Source organism: Anguilla anguilla, chromosome 1 (genome assembly GCF_013347855.1).
Source record: "Anguilla anguilla isolate fAngAng1 chromosome 1, fAngAng1.pri, whole genome shotgun sequence".
Lineage (NCBI taxonomy): Eukaryota > Metazoa > Chordata > Actinopteri > Anguilliformes > Anguillidae > Anguilla > Anguilla anguilla.
In genome coordinates, this window is record NC_049201.1 from 30,329,384 (window position 1) to 30,343,843 (window position 14,460).

Sequence of the window (14,460 nt, forward strand, 5' to 3'; positions counted from 1 at the left end):
TTCTGAGGCAATCCAGGCGCGCGCGGCTCTCGCGCGCTACCAGGGCTGATAAATCGCTCTCTGAAGATCTGGATAATAATTTGACTTGCGCTAACGATGGCTCAATTCTTCCCACGGAGACTGATTGATGGGAGCGCTTATATTACAGAACAGCGACGATCGAGGAAAAGAGAAGCCCTCTATTACAATGGGAAGAGTAAAATGGAAACGAATTTTGATGACAAATCTAGCATGTCCCACAGAATAGACGGTTTTATAGGGAAGGCTTTTGTGTCTCGGAGATAAGTTGTAAAGATACTTTCAGTCAAAGCAACAACTTCATCTCACCCTGACGAAGCACCACTAGTATTTGATTCATTCATTGGAGGTGCAAAAGTGTTTTGTTTATCAATTTATTTCCAATGCCTGTCTAATGGTGGTACTTCTCAAACCGGTTTAGAACCATCTCCATGCTGCCTAGCAAGAGAACGATTTGAACTGGCAACTTCTGAGTTACAAAATGGGTCTTTACCCACTACAGTCAGTTGTGTAACAGACACAGTGTGCTGCCTCTGAATTTAATGAAGGTAGACAGTCAAGCTCTACTCTAAACCCACAGTACCTACTATGTCATTCAGTTACAACTGTGGGTAGCCTACACATTTTTGTAATTAAGAAAATTTATGGCTGGGTTTGTGATTAAGGACTTCAGTTAGTTTTGAGGATGAAAGGTAAGCGCTCAGCTGCGGGTCATGGCTACAGGTATGGGGATAAGAGGATCACTGATAACATGTGGAAGCTGCAGACTGCCTCTCCAAAACATGAGGGCATTCAGAAGTTCATACATCATTACATTTGAAAATGTCTGACTTGCTTCAGGTTGGTACCCCAAAGGATTTCTCAACTCTTGCCCTGAAGGACATTTCTGTAGTGGCCAATATCTCTTCATTGTTCGGACCTCAAACCACATTGCCTGAGCTCCATCCAGAGTGAAAGTCACTGTTTTAAATCAGAGCTAGCAGACATGCCAGCCTTAATTCAGGCCCAGGTCAAGACTACCACAGTGATGGAGGTCAGTGATGCTGTACACTGTTCATCTGTCTGAGGTGTATTTTCAACTGGAGCAGGTGGGATAAGGACATCTAGTTCCCTGCCTCTCACCCCTCTCTCCCCCATCACAGCCCGACGACTTGGATCCCTTCCAGGACATTCTGGACGACAGACAGTATCCCAGTGATGTCACCGTCCCCAGTCCGAAGCCAAAATATGTCCAGTGCAAGGAGAGCAAAAAGGATCTGATAACGTAAGATTAAGAGGAGGTGCTGTCTGCTACCTTCCAACCCACCCCCAGCCCACCTCTTCAACCCTGACCCCACCCCTTTGTCCATATGTTTGTTTCTTTCCTTTCTTTTCCTTCCCTCACTGTCTTTCTGCTTCAGAGGATCCAATGATTTCTCTCCCTGGCATCACTGGCATGCTACGTATGCAGCATAACTTTCTGGCAGTCTTTCATTTGACCTGGAGTTGTTAGCGAATGTATTCTGGCTTTGTCTTTTTCTTTCGGCGATTATCGTAAGAAAACATCATTCTCATTTTTATCTGTCCATGTTGCAGCTTCTCCCAAGGTTGTGTTAAAAAAGAAAAAAAAAGAAAAAGTGCAGACAGTGAAGCTAAACTGGAAACAATGAAAACATTGAACAAAACACAAGGGAAACAAAACACAAACGTTTTAAAAACCTATTCACTCTTTTGGCTGTATTTTTTGTTTGTTTTTCTTCTATTTTGTTTGGTTTTATTTTATCTACTTTTTTCGGTGACAGATGTCCAACACCAGGGTGTGATGGAAGTGGTCACGTGACTGGTAATTACGCCTCACATAGAAGGTGTGACTTCATTTTTCTCATGGTGGATTCAGTCTATTAAATTTATTGTTTTCAGCTTACCTCAACAATGCTGTCAAACAGTAGCGAACAGTCTCCATGTTAACCCTTTGAGTACTGCAGGGCATCGCTTTTTGATTAATTGGAAGCATGCAGTAATAAGCTGTGGAAAATGTTGATGGGCTAACCTCTCGTTTTTTTAAATGTATCCTTCTGTGTATTAATTATAGGCCAGCCCTTTTTTTAGCAGGCCAGTGCAGGCAGTTCACTAAGTTGTAAAACAAAGGGGAAAGTCGTATGTGTAAATGACACCCTCCTCCCCATTGAACTGTGTAGTATCCTTGAACGTGATTATTCAGAGGGTTAACTGCTCTTTTAGATTGACCCCAGTACCCCCTGCACTTGCACCACGGCTTTCTTGCATTTACAGTCTTCTTCTCCGTGTGTGTGTGTGTGTGTGTGTGTGTGTGTGTGTATGTGAGTCTGTCGGTGTGTGGTGTTTCAGTGGGTCATCCTGTTTGATTGCTCTCCTCTAACGATCGTGTCCTGCTGTATATTCCAGTCTCTCTGGCTGCCCTTTAGCCGACAAAAGCATTCGAAGCATGATGGCCACCAACACGCAGGAACTCAAGTAAGGCCTGAGATTAATATGTTCTGTTTATTCCCTCACTATGCTGGCTAAAGGGCATGGAGCCAGATACTGTATTACCAAAGGCTTGCTCAGGTCAATTTTTTAAGGTCTTGTGAATGAACAAGGTAATAAATATATGAAATCTATAAAGACAATGGAAAAACAATGGTGACAATAATAATAATAATAATAATAATAATAATAATAATAATAATAATAATAATAGAAGAGTGCTGGTGTTAGTCATAAGAAAAATGAATAATAATGTATTATTATAGCTTATACATATTGCAAATTTTTGGTATATTCCTGTTTAAATCAAATATGAAGTTCATAGCATAAAGAACAGATCAATTTTCTCCATATTTTTTCTCATTTTGCATAGACAGTAATTATTCATAGTTAATAACAGGATAATAGGAAATACACTGGTATAATCTTTGTAAGTAGTGTTGAAGAGCTCTGTAAATATCAGATTTTATTGGAGTGAAAAAATACCTATAAATACTCCAAGCTAAGATTGCAGATGCTTAGTGAAAAAGTACTTGGTACAGTGACTGACCTCTCAGTCCAGAATCTAGTCATCCGACATGACAGTGGCTGCTGTGGATGAGAATCCCATGGGATGATGTGTAATTTGCTGTTGCGTCACCTGGGAAGGGAGGGTTTAAGTCAGCATAGTATCTTCCTGGCCATGTCTCCCAGTTGGTATTCTTCTGTTTGCTTAGCTAGTTAGCTCTATGGCACTTTAGAGAATGCACCCGCTAGACTGAAATAAAATTGACAAATGACTTTTCAGGCATGGATTGGGCCTACAGATGTGATTGGCAATGTCAGATTGTTTAAAAAGGGGGTGAAACAGAAAGCTGATGGGCTGCTGGGTGGCTCATTCGTTAAGCCCCCACATTGTGGTGCATGGATGAGCCCCTAGGTTTCAGATCAAATTGAATCCAGACATGCCATTGCTGCCTGTGGCCAGTAGCACCAGATGAGGCACAATTGGTGACTGCATTGCCCAGGGCCTGGGAGGGTTCATTTGGTTAGGGCTGCTCTCTAGTGACCCTTGTTGGTTGATTGGGCGCCCCCCGACTGTGTGCCAAAGCTATACAGTAGAGGCCAAAAGTTTACAGACGCCTAGGCTAACGACATTCAAACTCAATTTTTCACAACTCCACACATTTCATGTTACCATACAGTTCCTGTGTTAAGTCAATTAGGGTATATACTTTATTTCCATAAGAAGTAATTTCAAAATGATAGCTAAGAGACAGATTTATTTCAGCTTTTATGTACTATATCAGATTTTCAGTGGGTCAAAAGTTTACATACACTTTTTTAGTATTTGGTGCATTGCCTTTTAATTGCGTAGCCTTCCACAAGTTTCTCACAATGCTTTGCTGGAATTTTTGCCCATTCCTCCTGACAGAACTGGTGTAACTCAGTCAGGTTTGTGGGCCTCCTTGCTCAGACATGCTTTTTCAGTTCAGTCCACAAATTTTCTATGGGATTCAGGTCAGGGCTTTGTGATAGTAATTCCAATACTTTTTTGTCTTTAAGCCATTTTGTTACAACTTTGGCGGTATGCTTAGGATCATTGTCCTGCTGGAAGATCCAGTTGCGACCAAGTTTTTACTTTCTAGCTGATGTCTTGAGGTGTTGCTCCAGTATTTATAGATAATCCTCCTTCCTCATGATGCCATCTATTTTTTGAAGTGCACCAGTCCCTTTTCCAGCAAAACACCCCCGCAACCATGATGCTGCCACCCCCATGCTTCACAGTTGGGATGGTGTTCTTCGGATTAAAAGCCTCACCCTTTTTTCTCCAGACATAGCGCTGATCATTATGGCCAAACTTTTCAATTTTTGTTTAATCTGACCAGAGAACACTCTTCCAAAAGACTAGGTCTTCATCCTTCATTCTGGCTTTTTTATGCCGGTCTTGGTGTAGAGGCTTCTTCCTTGCACGACAGCCTTTCAGGCCACGGAAATATAGGATTCTCTTAATGGTGGATGCAGACACTTTGGTACATGATGCCTCCAACTCCTTCACCAGTTCCTTTGTTGTTGTCTTGGGGTTCAATTGAACCTTTCAGACCAATGTTCATTCAGCCCTGGGAGTTAATTTGTGCCTCCTTCCTGAACAATGCAGTGTCTGTGAAGTCCCAAGATTTTTATATTTGCATACAATTGTTTGTACAGATGCCCGTGGTACCTTCAGTTGTTTGGAAATTGCTCCAAAGGGGGGACCGGACTTGTGGAGGTTCACAATTTTTTTTCTGAGGTCTTGGCTGAGTTGCTTGGATTTTCCCATGGTATCAAGGGCAAAAAGTGGCTCTAAAAGTAGGCCCTTAAATATAGCCACAGGTGACAATTAACTCCTAATTATGACAACTGGCCAATCAGAAGCTTCTAAAATGTCATTACATCAATTTCTGGAATCTTCCAGAGAGTCAACTTGCTGTATGTAAACTTTTGACCCACTGGAATTCTGATATAGTTAATTAAAATAAAGCTGAAATAAAACCTGATGTGATCAAAATCAATGCCCTAACTGACTTGCCAAAAGAAATTAATGGTAACATGAAATGTGCGGAATTGTGAAAAACTGAGTTTGAATATCTTTAGCCTAGGTGTATGTAAACTTTCTGCCTCGACTGTATATGGCCGGTCTTCCTTTGACTGCAGGCTGCAGTGTAAAATGAAGCAGACTGGTGACACAACGTATTTTGGAGGAGAACCAATGAATTTGCAGATGAACAAGCAAAAACATGGCAGAGGTTGCAAATAGCTAACTGGACATTCCAAATCAGACTGGGAATAGGACATGTTCAGCCGCAAGTTGGCTGCCAATTTCTTTTTTTTAAATAAATAAAACTTGATTTCAAAGAAACAGACTGATGCACAAAGCTGACCAGGCCAGGTTATAGCTCATTCACAATAAAGCATATGCACACACCGACTGACAAATATCTGCCTGCACAAGCTGCACATGCAGGCTACAGAGTGAAAAGAAGCAGCGTCTTGACTTCACGTGGTTTGGAAACGAGTACGTGCCTCTGTGTACTCTCCTGAAGAAAATGGGCTAAAAGCGAAATAAAAAAGCATTACATCATGCCAACTCAGTGGTTTTTCTGTCCCAGGTGCCCGACCCCCGGGTGCGACGGTTCGGGACATATTACTGGGAACTATGCCTCACACAGAAGGTAAGCATTCGTGTTTCGAGGAAAAAGTCAGTTACAGTTGCCAAGCCAATTTTGCCAAGCTTCTTCAGTGGCACATTTGGCTGAGTTACCTGACTGTGAGTTACCTGATAACTAGTGAAAATCTGTCAGAAAAAATGTGTAATTCTGCAATATATAGGATGGATATTAATATATTAATATACCATATTAACGTTGACAATTTAGATGCAAATTTATTCCGCATCTGTGAAGTGGCATGAAATTGTGACGATAAGATAAAAATAAACTGTTAATAAATAGTTCACTGATTCCGTGCTAATTGTGTGTCAGGGTTGGTGTCATGTTTGCTACTATTGTTAGTCATTTGCAGAACACCACACCTCGTTATTGTATTAGGTGATAAATTACACTGCTAATGTTAATTAGCTCTTACGTTAAAGATGATGTGCCAAAAATGGAATTTTCTTTCCCTTCTTAAAGGCGTACATTTACAATGGTTCCATTCTTTGTGTACAGTTATTGAAAAAGGCCAAAAGAATTTGCCAGATTTCCCCATTGCAGGATATCCAGCCTTCTCTCACGTACATACATGCACACACAGGCCGGGTAATGTGTGCAGTGGCTTATGGGATATTTGCCTCCGCAGCCTATCAGGGTGTCCCAGAGCGAGGAAGAGCGGCATTAAGATAACGCACAGCAAAGAGGATAAGGAGGAACAGGAGCCTATCAGGTACGGTGCCCCATGGGGCCACTTCCCAGAGGATCAATTTTTGTTTCATCTGCTGTTTTCAGCATTTTTTTGACCAGCCTGTTTTCAGGTCTACATTGAAAAAGGGTGGATCACAGACAAAGAACATAAGCGACACTGTCCCCAATTTGGCAGAGCATATCAATGAGTTTCCGGTGGAAGCCTCACACCCTCTCCAGTCATAATTTGGAGGTATAATTTGGGCCATAGGAGTATGGATGCCCCTGGGTTGCGGGGTGGGGTTTGTAGTACTGGCAGTACCTTAATTGGGCTGCAGAAAGATTTGGCCGAAGCGTAACTCAGAGACGGTGAAAAGAGTTTAATTTAATTTTGGATGTGTCGCCCAATACACTGAGGCAATTCTTCCACATTTTCATCAATCTTTCACTTGTGCTGGGAATAAAATCCACACTCAGGCCTCCAGAGCCAGGCCCGCACTATCAACTCCTCTCTGAAAATTAGCACTGGGCTCCATCCCTACCCAACCCCAACTCTCCAACTCAATATAAACACCTCCTGTTTGTTTGCCATTTGTTTGCTCAACACTTCTCTTCACTTTTTTTTTTCTCTAGGAAGCAGTCAGGTTTGGCATTATGATGTTTGAGTGATAAAGCAGAGGTATTTAATCAATACCACATGTAAATTTATTATCTGTGTAAAAGTATATTCTACGCATTTGCTTGGGACAAGCTTGCGACAGCTCTTGACATGCCAGTTAGATAAGCATCCAGCAGAAGGCTTATAGTAAATTAAATTCAAATTTATGGACTCTAAGTTTTTGGATTTTAGGTCATTGGGGAGTACACATGCTTTCTGAACACTTGAAGATAAATTGCTGGATTAGCATAACGTATGACATAATATGTGGGAAAATGATTTAGTAATGATGTAGCATTTTAGGAAAAAGTGGCACATAATTACAACTGGACTCAATTTCACAATGTTAATATTGTAAACAACTAAAAAAACGTGATTGTGTTTTAAAACAGGAAGTGACACAGTATAAGGGAGTCCCAAGCGTGGGTTGGATACAGCACAGTGTAAAACTAGAAAGATGAACAGCACAGTAGAGACGGATAAGGGGAAACATCCAGTTAATTAGGAACAGCTTTAAAATGTTTAACTTACAAGGCATCCAAAAGTCTGCGAATGAGCTAGGAGAAAAATTAATTGGGATCAGCACAAGATGTTGCAACACGTTGGACATATTAATTGGTTGGGGCATGCTGAACTGGTATCACATGATTATTGCTAGTGACGCTACAGCGGTGATGCTGTGTACTGTAACATTAGCTGGCTCACATCAGCGTTACAGGTGAAGCTACTTTACAGACTGTATGTTTTTATTTTACTGCATCTAGCATTTATGACTGGCTGGCTAGCTTACAGGGTGTCGCTCATCATCATCACAGTCCTGGCTGCCCAGCCAGTAATAATAGCTAACTAGCTACATGTCTACACATTGTAAACCCGACAGAATATAATGTAGCAATAACAGCTACATCCAGCTTTTAATCAGTGAGAAGATTCAAAATGATTTTAAGTTCAACTAATTAACTAATCATGGTCTTCAAACAAGAATTTAAGTAGAATCGGGCATCTTAGTGCTATGCTAAAACAAAAACCAGGAGACACACCGGCCCTTTTTGGATAAGATTGAACACCCCTGCTGCACATGGATGCATTTGTCTTTTTCTGCAGTGGTACTCAGTTCTAGCCCTGGAGAGCCACAGAGTCTGCTGGTTTTTGTTTTTTTACTTAAGATCAGTGACAAATTCAGACACAAGAAACCAGATGACTTGAGTTACAGTATCTGTGTAATCAGCTGCTAAAACTGATCAATTGCTGTGCTACTCAAGTTCTGAGTAACAGTGAAAGCAGGCAGACCCTGAGGCTCTCCAGGAGCAGGAGTGAGGACCATTGGCTGAAAGACATGCTTTCTGTAGCATTTTACATGCAACTTACATCCATGTTCACTTTCGTTTCCTGACTCTCCCCATATTAGATCAGCTCATTGTTTAAAAGTGTCTCAGTTAGAAACTCAATAGTTTGAGTAGTCCCTTAACTGTGCCATTGGAGAGCCTATGGGGACCCCTTGAGGATAGTCATTGAAATACAAGTTTAAATCCCTGCAGGTCACATGGTGGAGACAAATGGCCCAAATTATTGCATACACCACCACCACCATCTACACAAGTCCGGCCCAGAATCTTAGATATGTTCTTGGTGGCAGACCACTGAATGTGCTGTCTCTGTTATTGGCCTTTCTTCTATATACTCATATGTTATATTTGCTCTCAAGTGCTCCTTTTTTGCTGAAAAAAATGTTTTTTTCAAACTTTATTTAAGATTCTCGGTGACAATTGAGGGTAGGAACCCTCTTTCTCAATGCGCCGAGATTACAAGAGGTATAAGAAATAAAAGAAATAAGAGCATAAAAGAGATAATAACAAGCATCAATTAAAAACAGTTACAATTAAAATTGATCAAATCTGAGATCAGGGATCTAAAATGGCCCAGCGATGCACTCTCTGCTTCAACAGGATAGGGTTTTTTTTACGGCCTTTACCATTTCACTAAACTGCTGTGGAATTGGCTGGCTAGACGTCTACAGTGACTCACAGACAGAATAGCTTTTGCTACTTTACGTAGCTAGTAGGAGCAGACAGTCCCTTGTCAGTTGCCCCTTGGAGCAGCAGTGCCCCTTTGTGAACTGTCCGAGATGTTTGAAAAAAGCATTTTGAAAGTGGCTTTGCTTGTTAAGACCTCAGTTGCAGCCTGGAGAAGCATTTTTTAAAAATCATCCTCTCCACGAGTCCAGAATTGTAAATTCCTTAAAAATATAACATACATATTGTTCTTTACAGCACTTGTGGCTGAAAAAGTTATAAAGAAAGATTTTACTGAAGTAATTATAAAATAAAGGTAATATTGTATCACGTATTATGCAGTTATTTCCTGTCTAAGAGCGCATTGGTACAGGTTATCATTGCTGCCCTTAGAACAACAGAATCATTTGTCAGTCACGTCAAAACGCGAACTGCTTGCAACTGATAGTCCTTTGCACTGACTATTGTGCCTTATCTTCAGTTTGTCGGTTCCATTGAATGATGTCGTGTGCTGACAGACTTTTATGTATTTTTTCCTCTCTTTCTAAGGGCATGGCCAAGTGCGAGGTTTGAACTTAATTTGAACATTGCTGCTCAAGGTGCTCAGTTGTAGCATCTCTGCTTTGCACACACAGAATGAAAATCTAATTTGAACACCTGATCATAGACAGGGTCAGTGTCTTATGGTTCACCTCCATGATACAGTATATATGTAGTATATACAGCGCATTCTGTACAGTTAGTACTTGGACAGCACAGTTTCTGTTGTTTTGGCTCTGTATGCCAGCACATTGGGTTTGATATGTGATAATGAATATGAGGTTAAAGTGTAGACCTGTTAACAACTAGACCTTTTAGGCATGGAAATACAGGGGATGGAAGAAACATACACTATCTGTGGTACAACATAAACGAATGCCAAGTTTATATTTTTGGGGTGAGCACAGTTTGTAAACCTCACCAATCTGTAGACCACACTGTACAAATTGTAGAAGCTTTGTATAAAAAAAGGGATTTTCCTTTCAAACAAGAAAGGCTGTTGTTGAACTTGACAATGAGAGAGTTCCCACTGAAGAAATGTGCATATATCAAAACAACCTGAAGTCTGAATATTTCTGTTACTTATCTCCTGTGGTGGAATTCAACAGTGTTCCTGTTAAAACAAGATTTATCTACCAGAAGCTTTGCTATATAACAGCTTCTGTTCTGTTATCCAATGACAATTTCAAGTTTCCTACCTTTCACCACTAACTGCACGTGGTTGTGGCGTTGCTTAGCCGTATTGATTTGAACAGATCATGAAAACATGCAATGCAGTGATTCTACCACCAATGTTATTTATTCTACCATTTCTGTATGTTGGAAGCTGTAGTTTAGCACAGGCACTACAGTGTGTTTTTTCATTCATAAGTGATTTGTGATTTGTCTGAAAATAAATTTCAATACCTTATTTGAAAGGCCTCCCTCTGTTCTTCATTTTAAGTCCCATAGTTATGCATTCATTTAATTCAGCCCCTGGATCTTCAGAATGACCTGCAGGGGTATAAACCGGTTGCACATTCTTCAGTTTAACCTAGATTTAATTAATGATTTTTTTCATGTGCATTTTTTATTCCACGTTTTTTTTTTTTCATTGACATGTGAAAAGATAAATGAATAATACTGAAGATGGCAACTATTTCCATTTAATTATGAACAGAAAAGGACTTTGTTCTGATCCAATATTTACCCTAGGCTCTGAAGAATAATAGATATTTTACTGCCAGAAATACATACGCTTTGTGCAGGCACACTGTGGGTGGAAATCCGCCCTATTTTTGATGCCATTGTTTCTGCCCATCTCCTGGCACATACATTTTCTGTTTATCTCCAAGGATGTTGACTCTGCAGTGTTTTAATTGTACAATTTTAAGCAGCATAGCGAAGGCAGAAAGCATAGCATGTATTCCACTAATGAAAAGCTGTAAGGTAATCAGTATGATGGGGATCTTTATCATAATTACCATCATCTTCGTCATCATCAATGTCACCCCATCATCAGTACAGCAATAATAATAATAGCAGACAAACTAGGCTGCCTTCAAAATTCTGAAGTGACATAACTGTTGAAATTATAGTAACAGCAGAGACAAAGTATGCTACGCACAAGCTACACACGTATTTGGCACATATATCTACTCAAGGAACTGTGTACTCTTAAAGGCTTGAACACTCCAGTGAGTCCTAGGCTTGAGTCATGTGTCTATTTCACACACCTTGAAAAACTGAAAATCTCTTCATGGACAGTGTCAGCAGGTGAGATACAATCACTGCAGTATTCTAGTTTAGACAAGGTTCATCTTGCGGCAACTAATCCCTTCTGACTGGATTGCTTAACGTGATATAATTTCCTGTTTCGTTTTAGTATAGTTCTTTAATTTTGGTTTGTTTTCATTTTGTATTTAATGCAAATTAAATGAATGATATTAAAGTAAAACAACTTCCAGATCATTTTATTCAGGTATAATGTCATGTTTGATTTTTGTACAGTAATAGAATCTGTTTAGATGGAAATGGGGTTTCCAATTTCCAGTTTAGAGCACATACAACAACAAATACATATCTGACCAATCACTGTTGTGCATTGTTTGTACCCATGTGTGTTGCTTGACAGATGTACAACGATAAAGCAGTTTCTGGTGAGGACGCAGGTGAACCATTTACAGTCTATTCTCATGGTTATACAAGTACAAGTCCAAAGGTCAATAACCTGATTCCTGGGTGGGGGTCACCCAATCTTTTGTTTGCAGGTGTCCAGTACCGGGCTGCGATGGGCAGGGTCATGTGACGGGGAAATACGCATCCCACCGAAGCGCATCGGGCTGCCCCCTGGCGGCCAAACGGCAGAAGGACGGCTACATGAACGGCTCCCAGTTCACCTGGAAATCGGGGAAGACGGATGGCATGTCCTGTCCAACGCCAGGCTGCGATGGGTCGGGTCACGTCAGTGGGAGCTTCCTGACCCACAGGAGGTGAGTTCTGACCTCCTCCCCTTTCCAGCAATACATAGGAGACACACAATGCACTCTCCTCCTTCCAAGGGGAGAGTGCATAATGTGCATTTGCCCTGTGCCACTTACGTGGAAGGGGTCCCTGTGTGTAGAGAAAAATACAGTCACACCCTTACCGGAAGGTCTTGTTTCCAACCCACAATTCTGTATGTATGCCTGTGTACAATGTACTTTGTGTGTTTGTGTCATACATGTCAACCGAATATAAAAATGCGGTTTCTCTGGCAGTTTATCGGGGTGTCCCCGGGCCACATCCGCCATGAAGAAAGCCAGAATGTCAGGAGTGGAAATGCTAACGATAAAACAACGGGCCAGCAATGGTAATCACTGCGCCTCCCTTCAAAACCCCTTCACAATGGGAACCAATCAAAATGAGGAATTTATAGAAAATGTCTGCCATGTGCAGAGCCAGCCTGCAGAAAAGGCAAAAAAAAATTTAAAAAACAAAGAGGTTATGATTGCCTGGCAATCAGAAGCTCACAATCAGGAACCCCCAAATCATAATTAGCACTTACTGTGTTTCATTAACCCAATGCATGACTACACTTTCCCCCACTTATTTAAATACTGCCAGTATATGTAGTATACTGGCAGTCCGTAAACAATAAAGTAGCATGTAAACAAGTATTATGTTAATCACATACAGTGAAACTCATCAATCAGATGAATCATCAACCAAAATTGAAACATGCACACATACAGAGGTGACATTTTTATGTAACACATTGATTTCTCCTTGTATAAAAAGGAACCAGGTTCATTGAGTCCTGAGTTGTGTGCATGTAGGAGCTTGTGTGTATGTATTTGATTTGAGGTTGTCTGATATGGATTTTTCAAGGATGTGTATCTGCAAAAAAGCCCTTGCTATGTGCTGTTAACAATAAGAAAAGACTCCAGTGGGCCAAGCACCATCAACACTAGACCAAAAAGCCTGGGAAAAGGCAGATGCACATACTTTTAGACCAGCAGATCATAGTTGCCGTTTCACTGTAGTCTGGGGAACTGGTTTCTCTCTAGCTGCATTGAGTTCTTCCAGTAGTCATGGTGCAATTTCACAATTATTTCTTTTGCTAGACACCACAAGATATTTGTCTACTGCCTCTTGATCTTCCTGGTCTTCTCCAGTTAACATTACTGCCCATCAGCTGGACTGAGTGTGTACTGAACACTGCACCTGGAAATCTTAAGCTTCTTTCTAATTTCTGCCTCGGAATAACCTTGACACAATGTGTTTACTTGGCCCCACACGTCTACTGTAAGACTAACACCTTCGTCTTTGCCATATTTCTTGCAACTTTAGTGCCTATTTACTGACATTACATGCTAATGGTGTTAGGCTACCCATGGTTTTAAAAAAATGTTATGTTAGATAAGATTTCAGTCAATTTAACAATGCCTCCACCACCCTCCTACCCCCCATTTGCAAAATGATTGGATAGACTTCCAATAATTTGTTTAATTGTAATTAAAGCCAAAGGAGGCTATTTTGAGGACAGTCATACTCATATCTGAGATTATTTTTAAGTAAAACTCTTTCTGTGTTATTGTAGGTAGAAATAACAAAAATATATTGTTATTGTTATTGAATAAATGTGCAGATATTAACTGAATTCTCTACCTAAGGCTTTAAAAAAAAAAAAAAAAAAAAACACTGGCAGCCTAATACATTTGGCCTGTACTGTATGTATGTACAGTACAATAATCATGCTTGTATGTGTGTGTGTGGCCATCTACTGTATTTGAGTGTGCATGCACATATCTGATGTACATGTGAAAATGTGTGTGTGTGTGTGTGTGTGTGTACTGTATGTGTTTGTGTGTGGGCAGACTCATGAGTGCATGTGTGTGCATCTTGTTTGTATGTGTGTGCGTGTGTGTGTACTGTTTGTGTTTGTGTGTGGGCAGACTCATGAGAGTGCATGTGTGTGCATCTTGTTTGTATGTGTGTGCGTGTGTGTGTACTGTATGTGTTTGAGTGTGGGCAGACTCATGAGAGTGCATGTGTGTGCATCTTGTTTGTATGTGTGTGCGTGTGTGTGTACTGTATGTGTTTGTGTGTGGGCAGACTCATGAGAGTGCATGTGTGTGCATCTTGTTTGTATGTGTGTGTGTGTGTGTGTGTGTGTGTACTGTATGTGTTTGTGTGTGGGCAGACTCATGAGAGTGCATGTGTGTGCATCTTGTTTGTATGTGTGTGCGTGTGTGTGTACTGTATGTGTTTGTGTGTGGGCAGACTCATGAGAGTGCATGTGTGTGCATCTTGTTTGTATGTGTGTGCGTGTGTGTGTACTGTATGTGTTTGTGTGTGGGCAGACTCATGAGAGTGCATGTGTGTGCATCTTGTTTGTATGTGTGTGCGTGTGTGTACTGTATGTGTTTGT

At 40.8% G+C, this 14,460-nt stretch overlaps 1 protein-coding gene across 15 annotated transcripts in view; it reads left to right on the forward strand.

Moving 5' to 3' along the window:
• myt1lb (myelin transcription factor 1-like, b) overlaps positions 1 to 14,460 on the forward strand; it is a 94,849-nt gene that overhangs the window by 71,244 nt on the left and 9,145 nt on the right. For 8 of the 15 annotated variants that reach the window (XM_035414907.1, XM_035414952.1, XM_035414961.1 and 5 more), the window contains 7 exons: positions 1,161 to 1,282; positions 1,800 to 1,862; positions 2,422 to 2,490; positions 5,631 to 5,693; positions 6,319 to 6,402; positions 11,819 to 12,040; positions 12,308 to 12,399. In XM_035414907.1, coding sequence (XP_035270798.1) covers positions 1,161 to 1,282; positions 1,800 to 1,862; positions 2,422 to 2,490; positions 5,631 to 5,693; positions 6,319 to 6,402; positions 11,819 to 12,040; positions 12,308 to 12,399 — 715 coding nt within the window. Of the gene's footprint in view, positions 1 to 1,160; positions 1,283 to 1,799; positions 1,863 to 2,421; positions 2,491 to 5,630; positions 5,694 to 6,318; positions 6,403 to 11,682; positions 11,720 to 11,818; positions 12,041 to 12,307; positions 12,400 to 14,460 lie in introns of all 15 variants that reach the window. The other 7 variants (XM_035414943.1, XM_035414972.1, XR_004764923.1 and 4 more) reach the window with 6 other exon arrangements.